The 16585-nt window shown below is 48.8% G+C and overlaps 1 protein-coding gene across 2 annotated transcripts in view; it reads right to left on the bottom strand.

The window, feature by feature from the left end:
- Positions 1-15157, bottom strand: part of VANGL1 (VANGL planar cell polarity protein 1) — a 43588-nt gene extending 28431 nt beyond the window's left edge. The window contains exons 1-2 of one of the 2 annotated variants that reach the window (XM_053591300.1): positions 15024-15157; positions 5705-5911 (exon numbers count right to left, since the gene is read on the bottom strand). In XM_053591300.1, coding sequence (XP_053447275.1) covers positions 5705-5775 — 71 coding nt within the window. In that variant the 5' untranslated portion in view covers positions 5776-5911; positions 15024-15157. Of the gene's footprint in view, positions 1-5704; positions 5912-8553; positions 8569-15023 lie in introns of those variants that run through there. The other variant, XM_053591301.1, reaches the window with a different exon arrangement.
- Positions 15158-16585: the final 1428 nt, after the last annotated feature.

Raw genomic sequence — 16585 nt, 5'->3', positions numbered from 1 at the left:
AGTATACCTTGGAGAAAGCTGTAAATGGAACTAGTAACACGCAATCAAACCCTCTTCCCCTCCATACACAAATTTCCCATTAACCTGCCACTTAGCTGGAAAAAACATGTAGATTTCCTATTAAACTTCTACCTTATCAATACCTCCCTGGCATAAGCATTGATGGATTCCTTCAAAGAACCAGGAGGCTCCCATGGCCTCAGGGAATCTTTCAGTGATGACTCTAACCCTAGGGCATCATTTATAATTACAATCTATGATTAAATTAGACTCTGGAAATGTGTTCTAGTTGACTCAGGTGTTTTAACAAGGCAGCTGGGAAAACACCAAGTAAGCAGAAAGTTCGGTTATTTACCCAGAGATGTAGTTTATAACGCCAATCGTCCCATTCCCCCCATCCCAATTTAGAGAGCACTTTGCTAAGTGTTTCACTCTATTAATTTCACCCCATTCCAACCATAACCCCATCAAGTCAATATTATTTCCCCCATTTTACAGATAAGGAAACTGAGGCTCACAGAGTTTAAGTGATTTCCCAAAGTTGTGTAAGTTGCAGAGAAGGATTTGATTCCAGATCTGTTGCCACCACCTCTATTCAAACCTACTATACCGCAATATTTTGAAGAGCAAGAGGAAGATTTTACAGCGTAAGTCTCCCCGATGCTCATACCCTTCCCCCTGACAAACGACCAGAGCTATGAAATATGCGTCTGTAGCTACTGCCAGGAGTCACGACTGGACGGTGACCTTAGAAGCACAAAGCTGTGAGTCCAGCACTCAGGCTTCTCAAAGACAATCACTTCAAAGGGCAGTCACCGTGAGAAACAGTAAACAACTGGGGGGAGCTCTCCCGTGTGCTTGTTCAGTCTTCAGTTTGAGCACCAGGCGGAGTCTAGAACGGCTACTCCTCGGGCCCCACCTTCGGCCAGATGGATGAGGCCCTCTCCCACCTTAATCCATTTCCACTTTCCCCACTGTTCTCACATTTATCACTCTCCAGGCCACCATACAAGTCACATGCTCACCTAACCCATCTAGCTATTCACTAGTCCCACAGGCCAAATCCTGTGACAGCACAAATTCCACTGGAGATCAGAATTCTTTCACTGAGTGCCAGTTCCTGGAGCTGGAACACCGCCAGGGCAGAGAGCAGGTGGGGAGCCACTTAGGGCTGGAGACAGCCTCTCTGTGGCCAGCCAGAGCTCCAGACCACCAACCCTTCCAGCCTGGCTCTCAGAGGGCCCAGGGACACCTAAGTGTCTAACAATTTCCCTGGTAACATCTGAGTAAACCAGATAAGAACTCATTATCTGATAAACCAAGGAGGGTTTCTAATCCTCTCTCCAGAGCCTGAAATCCTAAACCAATGCTGCTTAGACTTAAAAGAGTATGCAGGCAAACCACCCAGGGTATGAACTCAAGTGCAGATTTGTTGGCCACACCGTAGTAGAATATGCCTGAAAAGGAGACAACAGGAATCCACACTTTCCACCAGCATCCCAGGTGACCAGGTCCCAGGTGGTCCAGGAAGCCTTCCCCAAGATTCTCCCACGCAAATGCTCCTGGGGAAAGAGGCTGCTGCCGTGACTGCTTGGAAGTCTGTCTCTGAGTAAGACGCCCTGTATATAGCAGGAGCTCAATGGTGGTAGCCATGAGTGTAATGCTCAGCTACACGATGTTACAGCACACAGTGCTTCTTTACTAAAATACCATTATGTGGATGAAGCTGAAAGGCAGGCTCAGGACAGGGTGTGATCACGTCTGAGGGCACCCAGAGCCGAGAGCCCCACCCACTGTCATGTGAGAGGTGAACGTGTGGCAGGTCACATCAGCTCGGCACCAGCACCACACTAGGCTTGGGGCTACTGCTCATCCTAGTCACCATGGGACCCAGACCTGTCTGACAGCTTTTATTGGAAAAATTTCTTAGAAAATTTTATTAGAAATCACTGGTGCTAAATGACTGCTCCAGAAGGGTCTCTTAGCCAAGCCAGGCTGTCCGAGTGACATCCAACAAAAACACTGCTGCTCAGGGCTTTCCCGCTTGCAGAGCCACCATCTCGGTGTGGCCGCCTACTGCAACACGTACCCACGGGCTCACACCGCTGGCTCCAGAGGCTGCAAGTCCCTGTAAAAGCTGAGCGAGGGTTCCCCAGTGATGACAATCAGCTCCTGGCATCTCAGAGGAGGGAAATACCAGGGCAGTATGACTACCAAACCACAGAGAGGGCCATCATGAGCACGGCACACATGTGTGCCTCCCCACGCTGCCCCAGTCTCTGGGTCACCTGTGTGCCTCTGCTGGGCAGCTGTGTCAGCCATGGGAATCTTACTCTGTACCTGATCTCTGAACCTGTCTCCAAGGGACACCTGCCTGCCCGTGTGAGTAAAGATAAGCACTTGTGCGTGTGGCACGCAGGAGGCCCAGTGTGTCTTCACCACGTGTGTGAGTGCAAATGCACCTATGTGGGCAAGTGCAGAGCTGAGCGCCTGTGGGCTGTTGTAGCCCCCCTTGCTCCAGTCAGAATCCCTGTAATTGGCATACCATCCCCACTAACAGTCAGCATTTCCTGGGAAGATGATTTAGTCCCATTCCTGTTGTTTGTCTATTTCTATTTGGGGAAAGCGGCCCCACCGGTTACTCCTCCCTTTCCTCCTCTCCCACCACCCACGACCTGTCCTTTCTCTCCACTGCCTGCCAGGGCCTGGCCGCTTCCTCCTGGCTCTGACTGAGCTGGGAGGGTGGTGCAGGGCAGGCTCCAGAACAGCCCTGAAGCAGAGATACTGATTCCTCCACTGCACAGGAGCTCTCTTTTTATAGATTTTAGTAAAATTAATCACACAAATTATCTTTCACTTCCCTTTTCAAACAGTGGCATTTCCCTTGCTAAGAAACAATACACTGGACCCCAAACCTGCTGAGGGCACCTACTAACCTAGGAACTCCAGGCAAATAACACTGTGTCTCGGTAAAATGGGGCTACCGTCTCCCACCATTCCAGGACTGCCGTGGGGAAAGGAGGTAATGACTGTGACGGCCCTCGCAGACACTCCCAACGTGACCATCACCACCCAGCAGCTGCAATATTTGAAATCAGGGCACTCATACTCTAGACCCAAAGGTGAGACGAGGTCGGCGCAAGTCTGTACCATTTTCCCAGCAAGTTAACTGGACACCCTCTGGAGAATGCAGGGATCACAAAACCCTCTTTGTTAGAAAAGAGTCACTTGTCAACGGCTTGAAACCCGGCCAGACCTCCAAGATGACCACGGTATCATCAGGCATATCAAGTTTGGTGCATTTCACTATTCCTCTCTGAGCTAAAAGCAAGGTTCCTCTCCCCACTTTCCTACTCTTCCATACAAGTTCCCAACAAATCCCCAGGCAGAGCAGCCTTGACAGGGACACTCCTGGAAGCTGGAGCCAGTGGCTGGGTGCAGGGCCTGCTCTCAGGCCTGTGGAGGGCACTGTTGCTGCTGACTTTCTTTACACCTGGGAAAGTACTGCTCAGCACATAATGTCTAGGGATTGACAACCTTCACTCCCACAGTTGCTATAACCTCCCTGCTTTCAGGTGGAGAATTCACTGGCCAAGATCCCACGGAGCACACCTACCCATCTCCAAGGTTCATCCGCTGACTCAGAGCTTTCCTCCAAGGAGGCGTTCAGTAACATTCCTTGATTAATTGATTAAAAGTCTCAGCCTGTATTAACAGTTGCCAAGTACTTTCCACATGGGTCCAAGAATGCACTAAGAGTTCTGCATGTTGTTTTAATTGAAAGTTATAGTCTCCTAAAGTTACAAGGGCATTGGAGTGTCGATGTCGGAGGGCCCAAGAGGCCTAAGGAAACAGCAGAGTGTAGCAATGGGCCCTGAAGTATGGATGTGGGGACAGAAGTCTAGACACAGGAGGGCGAGGGACAGCTCCTACCAGAATGCTACAGCCATCCTCTGCTATTCCTTCCCAAGTGCCAAGAGAACCCCAAAGCTCCTGTCATGAGCTGCAGATGACGGATGCCTGGCACAAGACAAGGGAGTAGTTTTTTCCAGTTAATCCCTAGGATTTAGTAATTTAAAATAGCTGTTTTCTGCTATTTCATAATCGAATCTGATAAGTTTACTCACTAGTGGAAATTTGTGATTAAATTCTCATCACAGGGGGTTTCTGACTTTCTCGAGATCTGGGCTCTGCCTCTAACTCCTTCTGCTTCCCATACTGGGCTCCAGAACAAGCTCATTTTCATCTCTTCCCCCAAATCCTTATGATGATTAGAGCAATACATAATGATTTAGAAAATGATGACCATTAAAAAGAAAACACCATCCACAATCCTACAGTCAGAGACTGGTCAGTATGTTAACAGTCACTCTATCATTGTATACAAAACTATTATAACGTACAAAATTTTGAATACCGTTTTCATAACATGGTCTCACCAACATTTTCTCATGTCAAACGATCTTTTGAAAACCTTTCCTTTAAACCCTCATTCATTTTTTTAAATTACAAAATGCACACTTGTAAAAAAATTGAGAAATGCCTACAGAAAGATAAAACACACATGAACACTGCTGTCAGTCTGTGGCTTCGGCTGAGCCCCCGCTCCGTGGATGACAACGCCCAACCGGGAGAACACTCCCCAGACCTCCCTGTGTGTACATGCACCTGGGCTTGTGGACAAATAAGTAAATTCGACATGCCTATCTCATTACTGTTTTATAAAACAAAATCCCACTCTGCATTCAGCAGCATGGGGGAGGAATGGCTTGGTCAAGGAGATACCTTTTTAAAATCACTCTGCCCAAGCCAGCGCAGAGCTGTGATCCCAGGTGGGCATCTGGGCGGGGGCCAGCTGGTACCTTGGAACATGAAGCTGAAATGCTAAGACGTGTATCACTATTAATACAGCCACTGGTTAGTGACCTACTCATGCTGTGTTACACACTTTACACGTACTAACTTATTTATCCTCTAATAGCCCTGTAAGGAGGGGACTGCTGTATCCAATTCACAGACGAGGAGGCCAGGTGAGTGGCAGCATTACCACTTACCACCTGCACTCCTAACCAGTGCAGGACCACGTATTTATTCATTTACTTCTTCACTGACTCACTACTCAGCAGACATTCACAGTGCAGCAGGCTCAGTACCAGTGCAGACCTGTATTTTGCAGAGGAGGAGAATTTGCCGCCATCACTCAGGAAAGCATTTTCAAAACCTGGGCTTGCTCACTTAAAGAGCAGGCAGAGAGAAATAAGGCGCCAAGCCACGCCCACCAGCTCAGTGTATAAAAGGCTCACGGCAAAAGCATAATGGACAGTAAGTCAACCGCTTTAGGTGAAAAGCAACCACAAATGAACACTCTTGAAAAACTTTTATTTACATTCTTGGTAAAACTCTGAAAGAATTGACATCTATGAAAAGTACTTAGAATGAAAAACATTTCCACTGCAGGGAGAAACTGTAATTTAAAATCAATTGTGAGAAATTAAGGTTATAAACTTTAACAGTGGCTATACAACATAAATTGGTAGTGTAGTTATTCCCAAGCGTGGTAAACACTCTTAAAGCTCAGCTTCTCTCACGCCAATGGACTGAAGCTCCAGCACTTGAACTACTGTTTGAACAGAGGCTAGAAAGTCCCATCGACCCTTGCAGGTTTCCTCAAAAGGACAAGTGGAATAATAAATAGCTTACATACCCTTGTCTGTGAGATTTTTTCGAATGACTTGAATAGTAAGAATACCCAGAATACGTGGATTCAGTATCCATAGCAATGGAGAGCTCAGCTTGATGGAGGAGCAGGTACTGTTTCTCCTTAGAGGTAGAGATGGTCACCTACTGGACTCCTAAAAGCTCAAGGAGTCTGCGAATCACAGGAGGCGGCACACTTCAATAGGAACAAATTCTGGGGAAAAGGGAGGAAAAAAAGATGTCAAACTTCAAAGCCAATCTTCATGGGGCTGAAAGATAAAATGACAATGGGGTCTCTACTATGGAACCAGTGAGCCATGAGCTCATGGGGCAATGAGCTTCCTCAGGTTCTGGGAGGGAGACAGGACAGATGCCAAGCATGTGAACCCCCATCACGGCAGCAGCAGAGCCGGAGGTGGGAGAGACCCGGGGAGGTGGGAGCGACCCGGGCGCTGGTCCATTTCCTGAGCACACTCACCAGCTTTAGCTTGTGGGAAGTGACTCCTCCATCTATGGCCTGAGAAATGGTGCCCAGCCCCCACTGCCAGGTCACTGATTATAAAAACAATACCCAGAGAAGTCACTTTGAAGGGGACTTGGTCTTATTCCCAAAAGTCAGTTTTTAAAAATTCTCCATCTCTTTATACCAGGATCCAAGCTCCTGAGAACTTATCTTAGGAAACTATTTTCTTTTTGAGAGAGAAGTTACTATTACTTCATTGTCTATAATAGTAAAAAACTAGAAACAGTCTAAATGCCGCAAGAAACAGAAGAACAGCTAAGGAAAACATGGTTCGTTCACCCAAAGAAATAGCATATAACTGTTTAAAAAAATAATTATGAATAATTATAAATTTTAAAAGCAGGACACAGAACTGTAGGTACACAGTGAATCTTCATTACAGTTACCATTGTACAAAATCCCTTCTGTGAGGATTCAGATTAAAGAGGGACACAGAACATGAAAGCAGGTGATTTATTAGTCGCAGGCTCCTGGGTCTTTTCCCACATTTTCATTAGATACTGCTTTGCAATAAAAATAAATTGGAAACATTTCCAAGTACATTCCTGAGCTCCCACTCACTAAATCTTTGCTTTTAGAAAACTGAGATCCACAAGTTCACAAGTTCTGTCTTTCCTTAAATCCCCTATCCCAGAGAGAGTCTCAGTCCAACAAGAGTTCCTTCTCTGAGGCCCCTGGAAGCAGAAACTGCAAACACAGCCAGTGAGATAAGTGTGAAGAAAAAACAAAGGAGCTGCTAAGGCCCTACCTCTACCCCTCCTGGGAGGAGCCAAGTCCCCTGACCCCAGCTCCACGTCTGCAGGGAACCAGGCCCCAGGCCCGGGGACATACCAACACAGCCCCCAGAACCTACATATGCACCAGTTAGGATGTGTTTGCCTTTACCCTTCCCTCCGTCTGGAAGGGAGGCTTATTCACTCCCAAGGTCTGCCCGCCATTGCTAGCCTCCCTTGTCTGGACGTCCTGACTCATCATTTCACATCTCCTCTGCCTCCAAGAGCCCTAAGTTAGCCATGGGGAAGCCTGAGCTCAGCCACTATCGAGGAGTACAACCTGGAATAAGCCCCCTTGCCTTCAGCCTCATCTTCAAATATTAAAGGGAAATAATCAACCAAGCCAGCACCAGATCACAGGGTTGACCTGAAAATATAAGCAGACACAGTACCTGAAGCTGGGTTCCAATCTCGGGCTTTACTCGCTTAGTAGCTATGGGACCTCAGTCAAATTAAACCTATTTAAACATGAATCTATAAAATACAAATATCAGGGTTGCTGTGAAGACTAATTAAGCTCACAATCATGAGAGCGCACGGCACAGGCTCCAGATAGTCCAGCTCAGGACTCCCTTTGTCATTTCCGAAAACCCAGCACTCTTCTGTCTTTCTCAGTAAGAGAAGAAGAGTTAGAAACAGAGCAGACAGCCTGGGCCTGGGCTGCCCTTCCCACCCCCAGACTCACTGTGGGCCACCTGCCCTCAGACAGAACTGGGTGCTAACTAGCTGGGTACTTGGCAAGGCAGTTTCTCCTTGAGGCTCACGCTTTTTCTCCCTGCTCTATCTGCTATCGTTTTCAGCAGCAATCTCCAGGAGCTTCCAGCTCCTTGAAGTCTCACTTCCTTTTTACTCTGAGCTCTGCTGCTCTCTCACCTGCTTTGTACCCTGGAGACACCAACATAAGGTGGTGGAGCCAAGATCTCCAGCCCTTCCTGAACTCACATTCTTTCCCTGAAAACCCCTCGTTCAGCCCCTTTCATTAGGAACTGTGCTGCAGATTCTAATGCTTGGCTCTGTGGCCCAGAAAACTGTCTTCTACTAGGTTCACTAGCCGCGCACAGGTCCTATACAGCTTTAGTGTCCCAATCCATAACTCTGATTCCCCGTTCCATCCCGATTTCTAGCTACTTTTCGTTAAATGCTGCTGGGGTATCAGAGGAAGATGGCACAAGCCTTGCAAAACCTGGGCCGAGCCTGGCCTGGTACTTACTAGCTGTGACACTGGGAGTCAGATGTGTGCCTCTTCCAGATTCTATTTCCAACCCCTATAAAAAGAGGCCCTTCGATATTATCTCTTCCTGGGGTTGTGGTGAGAATTAAAGGAGACTCTGGAGGTAAAGTCTCTGGCTCATGATAACCCAAGTTTCATTTCCTTCCACCTCTGCCAGAGGACGTCATTCTTCATCCCCATTAAAACCTCCAGCTACCCATTAAGGCAACTCCAGGCATGTCCCTTAAAGGAAACCACAGGCTCTGCAGGGCCCTCTGGGGAAAGGCTTTACCTGACTCCACCAACCACCCTTGTCCAGTTTTCCTCCCACCATCCCTGCCTGTACTTACCAAAAGGGTGGTGTGTCTATGCTGTTAACCCCTCCCTCCTGGCTGTCATCCCAAATCCCCATCCTCTACACTCCGCTGAAACAATTCTAACTTAGCCAGAGACTGCTGTGAGCCAAATCCAAAGGTCACAGCCTCTTTGTCCCCCTCCAGCCCTTCTTATCCCTCCACCCCCTTGGTTAATAAGCAACTGAGAGGCCCCTACTAGGCAGTGCCAGGGCAGGACAGTGACAAAGGCACACTCTGCCTGTCCCCACAGAGCTTCTCTTTGCAGAGGGCTGGCCTCCAATTTGATGGCACTTAGGCCATCACTTCTCCTTTCCCCTATGAAGTTACCCTTGACACTCAAAACTCATCCCGTGTGCACTTCTACTCTGAACATAACGGGCACCCAGCAAATACTCACTGAAAAAATAAATTCCCAGCGCACATTTCCTGCTCCAATACCCCGTGCTCCCCTTGGAATTACCATCAGCACCCACAGTTGCTCTCCTGTCTGGCCTATTCTTTCCAAATTCTTCTGCCAAGGTGATACCATCACCCTATAAATTGTATGGCCCCAACCCCATGCTATCTTCAATGCTCTCTCCCCTTCAGCCCACACATACATTCACGGTCACTAAGTTCCACCTGTCCTGGAGGATCCCCCCTCGTATCCTCCAGGTTTGCGGCCACCCACTTCCTTTAGGCTCAGTCAACAATGAGCTTACCTACTACAAAGCCTCTATGTTTCTTCACTTAATCAAATCTACACAAGGCTAAGGCTCCATATTCTAAGTCAGACTGTTTCTACTGCATCTATCAACTCTTGACCCATCCAAGATCTGACTGAGAATTAAGGGAAAGCAACAGGAGACAAATTAATAAAATCGAGTGAACTTGCATTTTTTTTTTCTTTTTCTTTTTCTTGAGACAGAGCCTCAAGCTGTCACCCTGGGTAGAGTGCCGTGCCTTTACAGCTCACAGCAACCTCCAACTCCTGGGCTCAAGCAATTCTTCTGCCTCCACCTCCCAAGTAGCTGGGACTACAGGTGCCCGCCACAACACCCGGCTATTTTTTGGTTGCAGCCATCATTGTTGTTTGGTGGGCCTGGGCTGGATAAGAGTTTGAGCCAAGGTAAGAGCTTCACTAGATGTCACAGAAGAGCATATGCTGAAGCTTATCACTGCAATGATATTTCTAGGAGATAGTTCCCTTGCATGCACAAAAAAATTAACAGAACTCCTGATAAGGTCAGAAGCAATCCCTTATCAGAAAAGGTAATAGACTGACAGGCTGCACACTGGCCTGCATGGGGGATGGAGTCACATAAGGGTGTGAATGTGGATCCTAGAATCTGGAACTCTCTCTCACACTGACCCTGATATGACCCACACTGTGTTTGGCCCAGAGGAGGCAGCAGTCAGACTGACCTTTTTAATTACAATGCAGATATCACACCCTGCTTAAAAACCCTTCCATGCTATTCCCCTGCACTTAAGTAAAATATAAAATCTTTCATCTGGCATGCAATGCCTTGCCTGCTGCTCTCCAGCTCCCCCTTCCTCCTCTAGTTCCAGGGACTCTAAGGCAGAACCCAGCATATCTGTTGGTATTCTCTCTCTCTCTTTTTAAAGAGACGGGATCTCACTGTGTCCCCCAGGCTGGACTGCAGTGGTAGCATCATAGCTCACTGCAGCCTTGAACTCCCAGGCACAAGCAATATTCCTCACCTCAGTAGCATGGACTACAGGCACATGTCACCACAACTGGCTTGGTACCCACTCTTTACATGCCCCATTTTCCCAAATTTCTACTCATCCCTCTTAATTTAAATAATGCTTCTTTCAAGAGGCCTTTCCTGATCCTTGTATCCAAATCAGGCCCTCCCCCTGTACCCCGTGCTCTTCTTTTGTATCACAACTTCCAAGTAGACATTTATTTGTGTGATTCCTTATTGTCCTGGCTCCCGTAAGCTCCATGACGGCAGGAAGCACCTTCATTACTGTCTCCCCAGCTCCTAGCAAAGCGGTTCTCAACCTGTGGGTCGCAACCCATAGGAGCTGTATTAAAGGGCTGTGGCATTAGAAAGGTTGAGAACCACTGTCCTAGAACATGGAGGGCACCCAATAAATGTCTGCTGAAGAACTGCTGTCCTCTGCGGCAGTTCTCAGGACATGGAGCCCACCGAGTCACCGTGGAGGAAATCTTAGAGATTATTTAAATCCTCAGTTTGACAGGCAAAAAAAAGATGCAAAGTTTTAGGCAGAGCAGTGATGTCAGAACTATCAAGCTTGGAGGTGTACGCTGACTCACGGGGCAGACTCACTCAGGGGCAGAATTTATATTCCAGACACACCGAGTAAAAACTGGCGGCGGCCTCTTTCAGCGGCCACCCAAGAGCATCCTGCCCCACCTGTCACCCACCCCTTTCAGAGCTACAGGCTCTGCTTGGGTGGAGGCTGGAGGCCAACCCCACGACAGGGCCAGCTCATCAAACCACATCATATGACGGCAAGCACACTGTGAAACAGGTGCCCAGGGTGCTTTTGCCTGAATGACAGTATCTCACATTCTGAATTCCTAGGCAAAAATGTCAGAAGAACCTCCTTCCCCACCTTTTATTAAAAGCAGAATAAAAGTCAGTGACCTTGAATAGAACCTTCCCCTAAAGTCATGTTCACTCATATAAAATACACCTGACTACTACTTAAAAAAGAAAAACACAGTGTTCAGAAAATCATATGAAGGAAATAATACGTTAATGACAGTGGTAAACATAGCTACCCTTCACGAAAAGGAAATTATAAAAACATCAACTGTTCTGCCTAGAGCTATTGGGTAATTACGGGAGCTCTGGCTTGGAGGATAGCTCATTACCTTGCAAGGAGTATAGACTTACAGTGAATCCGAAGAGCCTCCACTCCCTCTGCAGTGGACGCATTCCCAGGAAAAGAAGTTTCTTGCACAACTGTGCCGATTACATTACATATTTAATTTTTACCATACACAGAATTCTAAAAGGTTTACCCATTAATTGTATTATGTCTTGAAGTTAACATTTTTCTGTAGGCGCCCATTTTTAATTATGTGACACTGAAGGGAAAAATGACAGTTTCAATGATTTTGTTTAGAGTCAGCTCTTCTGGAGAGGAGCAGTAAGGAGACTAGGTTCTGGAGTTTGACTATCAGCCTGGCTATCAGCACTGGCTCCAATGCTTATCAGCACTTGCTGTGTGTGACCTCAGGGCAAGTTACTCAACTTCTCTCTGCCTCAGTTTCCCTAGCTGCAACAACAGAATTCCATTTATATACCTTCTAGGGCTGTGGTGGGTAATAAATGAGATAATTCATGAAAGTCATTAGCACCTATCAACCACTGCCATTATTTGGAAAAGTGAAATTCCCTCAGTTAGAAGGAATACCTTTGTAATGACTACTATTAACCCTAGCTAAGTAATTTAGTGGTTTCCACTGGGTTCCTCACAGTCCTCTATTTACTGTCCCCAGGTTGGAAGTGAATGTCAGAGAGATCAGAGAACACTGTGTGTGTTTTAGTGGGTTTATTTGGAGCGGCACGGGGAGAAGAGAAGTATGGCAAGGTTTATAAAACATTTTGCCGAACTTGTGGTCCATCAACCATAAAACATCATCCAGGTCACTGATGTGAAGATCTGTAGGGCTTGTGGCATTTGTGCCAAACCCAGTGACTTTTATGATAACAGAACTCTTACAAATGAATGATTCTGTGCCACTATTCACACAAGGAAAAAACATGTCGTCAACTTCATCTTACCTGTCTTGCCAATGATTTCGAGTGCTCTAGGCTCCAGGCATTAATTACCTCTGAGACACCGCTAGCAGTTTGGTGTAGATTTCTGAAGGGCTGTGAATGGTTAAGAGATCTGTTGTTCTCAGATGTCTATTTGTTTTCAAGTGGCTTTCTTGTCCCCTGCCAGATTTTTAAACTTCAGAAATACGGATTTCAAGAGTACTACCTCCTCTCTAAATCCAGTGGTGCTGGGTCCAATGACTGCTGTCCAAAAGTGGGATTCAGAAGGGCACCGCTAGGGACAGAGAGCAGCCAAACATACACGCACTGTTTCACCAAACTTCAGCGAGATCAAGACTGCTAACAGAAACATGGTCCAGCCACAAACCCACCTAATCTTCTCCATCTTAAGGAAAACAGAATAGCACGATGATGCCCAGGTCACACACCAAACCAGCTAGCTGAACTTTCCTGAGACAGTATAGCAATAAACAGCCTAACACTTGTAGTTATGAAGCGCTTACTATGCGTTAGGCCATTACATGTAATGTCTCGCTTAATTCTCAGAACAAGCCATTAAGAGAGATAAAATATTAATTTCATTACAGTTAAAGAAACCAAGCTCACACACTGACTGGTAAGTACTAGAGCCAGGGCTGGACTTCGAGAGTCTAACTCCAAAAAAACCTGTGCTCTTAGCTGTGGAAAATGTACAGCAACGCAGCAATTACTAGAATTTTTATTTACATAGAGAGTGGGCGGCAACAATCATAAATTGTTCCAAACCACACATGATCCCACAGAGAATTTGGCAATTTCAATCCCTACTCACAGGTTTGGTGTCCCAAGCATGGTGGGGCAGGCAGAAGAGAGGAAATGAATGTGAAATGGTAGTTCTAGCTCCAGAAGAGTTCCCACGCCCAAAGGTGGAAATCTCCAATTAAAACACAATGTGATAAGGTCGTATCCGATCCAAATAGCCAAAGCCTAGCATAGGTGTGTTAGGGGGATACAGCCTTCATTCACATCCATTTATTCTTCTATAACAATCATGGGATTGTTACTTATTAAGGAAATTAAATTTCCTTTATGGTTTTGTTCTGTTGCTCCCTACATAAGATTATACACACACTGCCTGACAAGCAGTCCTTACTAATACGCCACTCTCAAAATTCTTCTCCCATTTTTACCCACAAATTAAGTCACAACCTACATTGCTAACAGTGAATTTCACACTGAGCATTTCACTAATTGTATTGAGAGATACCAACGTCTGTGAAGGCTTAGCGCCCATGGATAGGTGAAATGTGTTACTTCTTTGAACTGCAGGAAAAAAAACACAAAACAGTTTCCTCCTACAAATCAAAGCCCCAAATATTTATCACACTGATTTAATTCTACTCTAAAAACTCTGTAATTAGTGGTTACATAAAACAGCTAATTACATCTCCCAGAATTCAGACAGTTTCTGCCATCTCACTACAGAGCCTAGGAGCTGTGTAATCAACCCACCCACGGAAGGAGAATGCTAATTAGCATTGTTGATTGGTGACTCAAGTTATAATATTTTTCAGCCACTCTGTAAAATTTATAAACATGTCAGTGAAAACGCCAGACTCCTTCCAGCTTGTATGTAGCTTTTGGAGTGTCTAAGAATACATGCATTTCCGACTACAGCCTGGTCAAAAGAGTTTTAACAAAATGCACGTGCCAGCCACACAATCATCATAATAAAGCGCTTTAACACCTCCCAGCAAGCTTCTAAAGGAGCTCATAACAGCTTCTCCGCGGAGAGTTTAGACCTGGTAGACCTGGTTTAGAGATGAGAAAACAGCAACAGATTTCTCTGGGCTGTAAGTGAGCTTCATCAGCCAGCACCAGGCCGCGGCTCCGCCCCGCTCCTGCCTCCGCCGCAGACGCGTTTAAATTTTTATAAAGCTTCACACTTTTCTGGGAGCGGTGCTCGGGGCAGTTCAAAGGCGGCGGGAGGAAATGGGGTCCAGTCGACGGCGAAGGCCACCCCGGCGCGGGGAGATTCCAGCAGGGACACCTCTGGCGGAGGCTCGCAGGGCGCCTCTGCTCCACCTCGGCGTTTTTGAAAGTAAACTCCTACCTGCCTGTTGCGCTCTCGGAGGCGCAACCGGTCTCGCCCTCCCGCCCCCCCGCCGGCCTCCGGGGCCGGCGCAATTCTGCAGGCGAGGTGTGAACACAGGCCAGCTCTGTCCCGGTGCCTGGCCCCGGGCCAGCCGGTCCCCGGGCGCGGGCGGTTGCCCGGTCGAGCCCAGCGGCGGGATGGAAAGGGGTGCGCGCCGGCCTGGGGAGCGCAGGCGGCCCGGCCCACGCCCGCACGGCCGCCGCGGCCGCCCGGTGCCTCCACCAACGCTCGGCTGCTCCCTGCCGGCCGGCCGGCCAACCTGGCACGCGCGCCCCGGGGGAGCAGCCCAAAGGCCAGGCGTGGGAGAGGGCGCGACCGAGCGAGGGGTGGGCAGGAATCCCCGGGAGCGGGGCGCAGGGGCCAGAGGGGCGCTTAGCGCAGGGACGGGAGGAGCAGGGTCCCTGGAAGCGCGACCCGGCGGTCGGCAGGAGGCCAGTGCACTGGACCCGAATCCGGCGTCGGGAGTGCGGGCGGGGGTCGCGCGGGGTCAGCGCGGGGTCGTCTCCCCGCCCTGCGGGCGCCCGGGGGCCGCAGCAGCCCGGCACTTGGCCTCCCGCGGGACTCACCTCCGCGTCGGCCGTGCGGGCTCCGCGGCCCGCGGTCTTGGCTCACAGCGGCCCCGGCTCTGCGGCCTGCGCTGGGCTCCTGTAGAGGCAGAGCCCCGCCGCCGCCGCCGCCGCACTGCTGCTTTCCGCTTCCTGTCCCGGCGCCGCCCCGCAGCCCGAGCCCAGCCCTGCGAGCCCGGCGCGGCCGCGAGCCAAGAGCAGCGAGCGCTGCCGCCCCGCCACGGGCCCGGCCCACCTGCCGCGGAGGGCGGGGCGCGGCCCGCGTCCCCCTGCCCGCCTGCCTCCTCTTCCCCACTCACAGGGCACGCACGCAGAGGTGTGCGCAGTTCCATTCAGATACACACCACACCGGGGCCAGAGAGGCACCCCCCACACGCCCACAGACACACACAGTCCGTTCACCCCCCTCTTCTGGTAGACTGACACCCAACCTCAGCGCCCCAACATACTTGCAGTCTCAAGCACACACACACTCATGCACAAAATTCAAGCCCATTTGCCCTCACCAAAGCCCCAACCCTCCTTTCACACGGTTCAGGGACTCTCTCTCCAAGCCCACGACACACGCTCATACACACATTTCAAGAACTAACCTACAAGTGGTCGTGTGCAACACACCTCAGCCCAGGAGCTGACCCCGCAAATAACCACACACACACACACACACGCTTCCCACACCCTTCAGCCCACCACTACCAGCCTCACCCTCCTCCTGCCCTAACACAGCAGGCACTGCCCCCAGCCCCAGTGACATCTTTGGGGGTGGGGAGAAGAAAGTTTGGTGCTGATCCAATCAGGTAGGACTCCGTCTCTGAGCCTTTGTTTCCCTGTCTGAAAAGTGCAGGACTGTGGTAAGGATTATAGTAAGTGCCCAATGCCCAGTAAGTGCTGAACTGGTAATTCTCATGAATTACCATGAATATTCTCAGCCTTCTTACTCAGTAGTCTTGTGTTAGCGGGATTATTAGGATTAGGAATTCATGCCAACCTCGCTGCGACCCAAACCTGTTTGCCGGACAGAATTTTCGAGTGGAGACAGTGTATAATGAAGTGCTGAATTCGCAAGGATTGTCTGCAGGAGCACTGTGGGCAGTGGAGTGGGAAAAGGCCCACTCTCATCTAACCTTAGGGAACTGCAGCCCCAAGAAGCCCTCCCTCGCCCCTGACCACCTTCTATCTCCTCTAGCTCCCGTTTTCTCCCACATATATCTCACGTCCTTGAAAGGACACCCATATGTTCATCCTAGCTGATTTTCACCACCAGCAGCAAGGCACGGGGCTCTGCTGGCCCCTCAGCGGCCCAGACCATCTGCCCCCCAGCCCTAGCCTCTCAGTAGGCCCCAGAGAGCAGATGCTGCTGACTCAGGCAGCCAAAGCTGTCTATTCACCCAAACCAGCCCTCAGGTGCAGACATGTAGAGCTTTATAAAAATATGTCTGTCTCTTTAAAATGTTGAACCTTCAAAGTTCAAAAGCCAGGCATTTCCAATTCTAGTTATGATGTTCCTGAATAGTCCCAACATAATACACAGATGCTCAATGAGTTTTCACATGAAGTCATAC

Source organism: Nycticebus coucang, chromosome 5 (genome assembly GCF_027406575.1).
Source record: "Nycticebus coucang isolate mNycCou1 chromosome 5, mNycCou1.pri, whole genome shotgun sequence".
Classification (NCBI taxonomy): Eukaryota; Metazoa; Chordata; class Mammalia; order Primates; family Lorisidae; genus Nycticebus; species Nycticebus coucang.
This window is presented reverse-complemented; position numbering and strand designations above follow the sequence as displayed.